At 66.6% G+C, this 5,006-nt stretch overlaps 1 protein-coding gene across 1 annotated transcript; it reads left to right on the plus strand.

Moving 5' to 3' along the window:
- Positions 1-615: 615 nt before the first annotated feature.
- LOC108510549 (SWI/SNF complex subunit SMARCC2-like) lies at positions 616-4,938 on the plus strand. The gene is made up of 16 exons (XM_017840227.1): positions 616-759; positions 902-1,021; positions 1,969-2,054; positions 2,365-2,446; positions 2,524-2,616; positions 2,713-2,782; positions 2,886-2,955; positions 3,054-3,129; positions 3,213-3,344; positions 3,437-3,552; positions 3,658-3,782; positions 3,892-3,951; positions 4,028-4,065; positions 4,297-4,427; positions 4,504-4,575; positions 4,653-4,938. Exons 1-16 carry the CDS (start codon positions 649-651, stop codon positions 4,864-4,866), a joined length of 1,596 nt encoding a protein of 531 aa, XP_017695716.1. The 5' UTR covers positions 616-648; the 3' UTR covers positions 4,867-4,938.
- The last annotated feature ends 68 nt before the right edge of the window (positions 4,939-5,006 follow it).

Genomic DNA, 5,006 nt, shown 5'->3' on the forward strand with positions numbered 1-5,006 from the left:
GGTACCGGAACAGGGCCGTGATACCGGAACAAGGCCGTGATACCGGAACAGGGCCGTGGTACCGGAACAGGGCCGTGATACCGGAACAAGGCCGTGATACCGGAACAGGGCCGTGGTACCGGAACAAGGCCGCGGTACCGGAACAGGGCCGTGATACCGGAACAGGACCGGCGGTACCGGAGCGGGACTGGCAGTACCAGAACAGGGCCGCGGTACCGGAACAGGGCCGTGGTACCGGAACAGGGCCGTGATACCGTAACAGGGCCGCGGTACCGGAACAGGGCCGTGATACCGTAACAGGGCCGCGGTACCAGAGCGGGACCGGCAGTACCGGAACAGGGTCGTGATACCAGAACAGGACCGGTGATACCGGAACAAGGCCGTGGTACCGGAACAGGGCCGCGGTACCGGAACAGGGCCGGTGATACCGGAACAGGGCCGCGGTACCGGAGCGGGGCTGGCGGTACCGGAACAGGGCCGTGATACCGGAACAGGGCCGTGGTACCGGAACAAGGCCGCGGTACCGGAACAGGGCCGCGGTACCGGAGCGGGGCCGGCAGGGGGAGCGGCGGCAGCGGCGGTACCGGCGCGGGGCCCGCAGGGGGAGCCCGCGGGCGGGCGGAGGCGGCGCGGCCCGGCCCGCTCAAGATGGCGGTGCGGAAGAAGGACGGCGGCCCCAACGTCAAGTACTACGAGGCCTCGGACACCGTCAGCCAGTTCGACAACGTGCGGCTCTGGCTCGGCAAGAACTACAAGAAGGTAGGTGGGCGAGGGTGCGATGGGGCAGCGCCGCCGCCCCGCGCCGGGCCCGGCCTGTCACGGCGGCGCCGCCGCCATCGCCCCCCCCACACCCACCGCCGCCCCCGGGCCCCGCGGCCGCGCTGACCCCTCGCCCCCGCAGTACATCCAGGCCGAGCCCCCCACCAACAAGTCGCTGTCGAGCCTGGTGGTGCAGCTGCTGCAGTTCCAGGAGGAGGTGTTCGGGAAGCACGTCAGTAACGCGCCCCTCACCAAGCTGCCGGTGAGAGCCGCCGACACCGGGCACGGGGGGGACGCGGGGGGGACACCCGGGGGTCTGGGGACAAGGCCCCGAGCGGGGACGGTGCCCCAAAAGGGTGCAGGGATGGACCCCGATGGCCCTGGGACGGGGTCCTGGATATCCGGGGGGAAGCTCCAATGAAGGGGGGACAAGGACCTTGGCTCGGGACAGCACCCAAAGATGTGGGGACAGCACCCTGATAGCCAGGGCCAGCCCTCAGTACCCGGGGGACAGCATCCCAGTCCCCAGGGACAGCCCCAGCAAGCTGGGGACAAAGCCCTGATGGGCAGGGACAAGGTCCTGAGCAGGGACAGTGCCTGAAAGACGTGGGTACAAGACCCCAAAGACCTGGGGACAGGGCCCGGGACGGAGCCCCAGTGAGCTGGGGACAAGGGCCTGAGCGGGGACAGCACCCGAAGCCCCAGTGACCCCGTTCAGCATTGCAGTGACCTGGGGACAGCACTGACCACGGACAGCAGCCCTGGGACAGTGCCCTGGTCAGGGACACGCCCCGGTGTCCCGGGGACAGTGCCTGGGGACGCTGGGGCACCGTTCTGCTGGCAGCTGCCCCCAAGCAGCATCTGTGCCCCAAGGACCAGGGGACGCTGCCCCTGGGACCACAGGACAGCACCCCATGGCCCTGGGGACGGCGTCCCCACACAGGGACAGGTCCCCAGCTGGGGACAGTGCCCCAGCCCTGCAGGGACTGGGGCCATCCCAGCCCAAGGCACCTGGATGAGGGGATGGTGCCCTGACACAGGGGTGTCACCCCGATGGAGTGGCACCCAGACTTGGGGATGGGACCTCAGCGAGGGGATGGCACCCACACATGGGGGTGTCACCGTGATGAGGAGGTGTCACCCCAACAAGAGGGTGACACCCTGCCCAGCTCCCCCACCACCCCCCTGACCCAACTCCTCCCCTTCCAGATCAAATGCTTCCTGGATTTCAAGGCGGGGGGAGCCCTGTGCCACATCCTGGCAGCGGCCTATAAATTCAAGAGCGACCAAGGATGGTGAGCACCCACCTGCACCCATCGGGACGGGGGTCTTGGGTGGTTGGGGGGCCGTGAGGGGGTCCCAGGGGCAAGGGTGGGGGTCCCCTCCATGGGAACACCCTGGGATGGCCTCGGGCAGGGGTGCACGGGGTGGGCTGGTTGTAGGGCTCCCACCTCCAGAGCAAACACGTGCTGGGCAGTGTCCCCCCTCCACGGACCCCTGATGGGGTTCAGGCGCGTGTCCCACCCCCACCCCCCCAAATTTTGGATGCTGACAAGGAGACCTGAGCTGTGGCTTTCATGAGAGTCGCTCTTTTCTTCCAATAAGGCGGCGTTTCGATTTCCAGAATCCCTCGCGGATGGACCGCAACGTGGAGATGTTCATGACCATCGAGAAATCCCTGGTGCAGGTAAGAGGCCCCATCCCTGACCCCCCCGGGCCCCCCTGTCCCCCTCCAACCTCACCAGTCTGCTCTCCACCCCCCAGAACAACTGCCTGGCCCGGCCCAACATCTTCCTGCACCAGGAGATTGAGCCCAAACTGCTGGGCAAGCTGAAGGACATCGTCAAGAGGCACCAGGTGGGTGGCAGCACTGGGGTGGGGGGCACGAGGGGGGGGTTCATCCAACACCTCATCCTGGTATTTAGCCCTGGATCCAACCCCTGGCTCTCGCAGGGCACCGTGACCGAGGACAAGAGCAACGCGTCCCACATTGTCTGCCCTGTCCCCGGGAACCTGGAGGAAGGTGGGTGTGAGGGAGGGGTTGGGGGGTCAGAGCTGTGCCTGGGATCACGGGAGGCTCCAGGGGGGCTGCAGGATCAGTGCCAGCCCCCCCGTGTCTCCCACAGAGGAGTGGGTCCGGCCGGTCATGAAGCGTGACAAGCAGGTGCTGCTGCACTGGGGCTACTACCCAGACAGGTGAGAGGGCCCAGGTGGGGGGGCTGAAACTTTGGGGAGCCCCCTGGCCCCCCAGAATCGCTGTGGGTGCCACTCTGACCCCCGTCCTTCACCTGCAGCTACGACACCTGGATCCCCGCCAGCGAGATCGAGGCGTCCGTGGAGGACGCCCCGACACCGGAGAAGCCTCGGAAGGTAACGGGGGTCCCCCGGGCTGGGGGAGCAGCTGCAGCCCCCTCCCCACCCCCGCCTGACACACCCCCACACCTGCCCAACAGGTCCATGCCAAGTGGATCCTGGACACGGACACCTTCAACGAGTGGATGAACGAGGAGGATTACGAGGTGACGGACGAGAAGAGCCCCGTCACCCGCAGGAAGAAGATCTCGGCCAAGACGCTGACGGACGAGGTCAGAGTGGGTGCAGAGCCCCCCGTAGAGGAGGTGCTGGGGGTCTTGTCCCACCCAGCTGAACCCAGTGCCATCCCCCATGTGCCTCCCAGGTGAACAGCCCCGACTCGGACCGGCGGGACAAGAAGGGGGGTAACTACAAGAAGCGGAAGCGCTCGCCCTCCCCGTCACCCACCCCTGAGGCCAAGAAGAAGAACGCGAAGAAGGGGTGAGCTGGGGCGGTCCAGGGAGGGGGTCTGGGCCCCACAGAGGCTGTGGGACGCTGGTTCTGGGGTGGTGGTGACTGGGCATGGGGGGGTCTCTCCCTTCCCAGACCTTCCACCCCCTACAACAAATCCAAGCGCGGGCACCGCGAGGAGGAGCAGGAGGACCTGACAAAGGACATGGACGAGCCCTCGCCCGTCCCCAACGTGGAGGAGGTCACCCTGCCCAAAACAGGTCAGGGTGAGGACCAGAAGCCCCCCACAAGGTTCCCCCCTTGTGAACTGGACTGGGGTGGGGTGGGGGGTGTCCTGGGGGTGCTCAGTGCTGATTCCCTCCACCACAGTCAACACCAAGAAGGACTCAGAGTCAGCGCCCGTGAAGGGGGGCACCATGACAGACCTGGGTGAGTGAGGCACCGTGGCAGAGCCCCGGGACCCCCGGCCTGGCAGTGCCCAAAACCACCCCTCTCCTCCCTTCAGATGAGCAGGAAGATGAGAGCATGGAGACAGCTGGCAAGGTGAGTCCAGGGAAGGAGCACCATTGCTTGATGGTGTCACCTCTTTATCCCTCTTTCCTTGCCCCTCTTCTGGGTGCAAAAAGGCCCTTTTCTGGCCATCCCCTCACCCCTGGGGCTGCAGGCACCTTTGCCCCAGGCCATTGGCCTCATCTTGCTCTCGGTGAGGATGACAAAGGGCGCAGAAGGGGGGCCCAGGACCCCCTTGCCCATGCTGTGCTGGTCTGTGGGCAGGACGAGGAGGAGAACGGCACTGGGAGCAAGGGGGAGCAGGCCAAGAACCCCGACCTGCACGAGGACAACGTGACGGAGCAGACCCACCACATCATCATCCCCAGCTACGCCGCCTGGTTCGACTACAACAGGTACGGGGCTGGCTGAGGGTGAGGGCGGGGATGAGGAGGGTGTCCAGGCCACCCACCCGAGCGTCTCCTCTTGCAGCGTCCACGCCATCGAGCGCCGCGCCCTGCCCGAGTTCTTCAACGGCAAGAATAAATCCAAGACCCCCGAAATGTGAGCCCTGGCCCCCCATGCCACCCCCTATCACCCCCGGGGCCGTGCCCAGCGCTCACCCCCCTGCCCTCCCGCAGATACCTGGCCTACCGCAACTTCATGATCGACACGTACCGGCTGAACCCGCAGGAGTACCTCACCTCCACCGCCTGCCGCCGCAACCTGGCCGGCGACGTCTGTGCCATCATGCGGTGGGTGCGGGGCCGGGGGCGGGGGGGAGGTTTGGCACCCTCGTATTGGCAGGAGACCGGGGCCAGTGGGGCTGGGACCGGTGTGGCACCGCGGTGCTGACGGGGTCAGTGTGGCACCTCAGCACTGACGGGGTCAGTGTGGCACCTCAGCACTGATGAGGGGTCAGTGTGGCACCTGAGCACTGATGGGGTCAGTGTGGCACCTGAGCACTGATGAGGGGTCAGTGTGGCACCTGAGCA

The sequence above is a fragment of the Lepidothrix coronata genome, unplaced genomic scaffold (assembly GCF_001604755.1).
Source record: "Lepidothrix coronata isolate B3197 unplaced genomic scaffold, Lepidothrix_coronata-1.0 Scaffold1294, whole genome shotgun sequence".
In the NCBI taxonomy this organism is placed as follows: Eukaryota; Metazoa; Chordata; class Aves; order Passeriformes; family Pipridae; genus Lepidothrix; species Lepidothrix coronata.

Excerpts from the sequence above, each read along its gene's own strand:
- LOC108510549 (XM_017840227.1), top strand. The coding sequence starts at position 649 with ATGGCGGTGCGGAAGAAGGACGGCGGCCCCAACGTCAAGTACTACGAG. Across the intron at positions 760-901 it reads TCGGCAAGAACTACAAGAAG|TACATCCAGGCCGAGCCCCC; the intron begins GTAGGTGGGCGA and ends TCGCCCCCGCAG. Across the intron at positions 4,576-4,652 it reads AAATCCAAGACCCCCGAAAT|ATACCTGGCCTACCGCAACT; the intron begins GTGAGCCCTGGC and ends GCCCTCCCGCAG.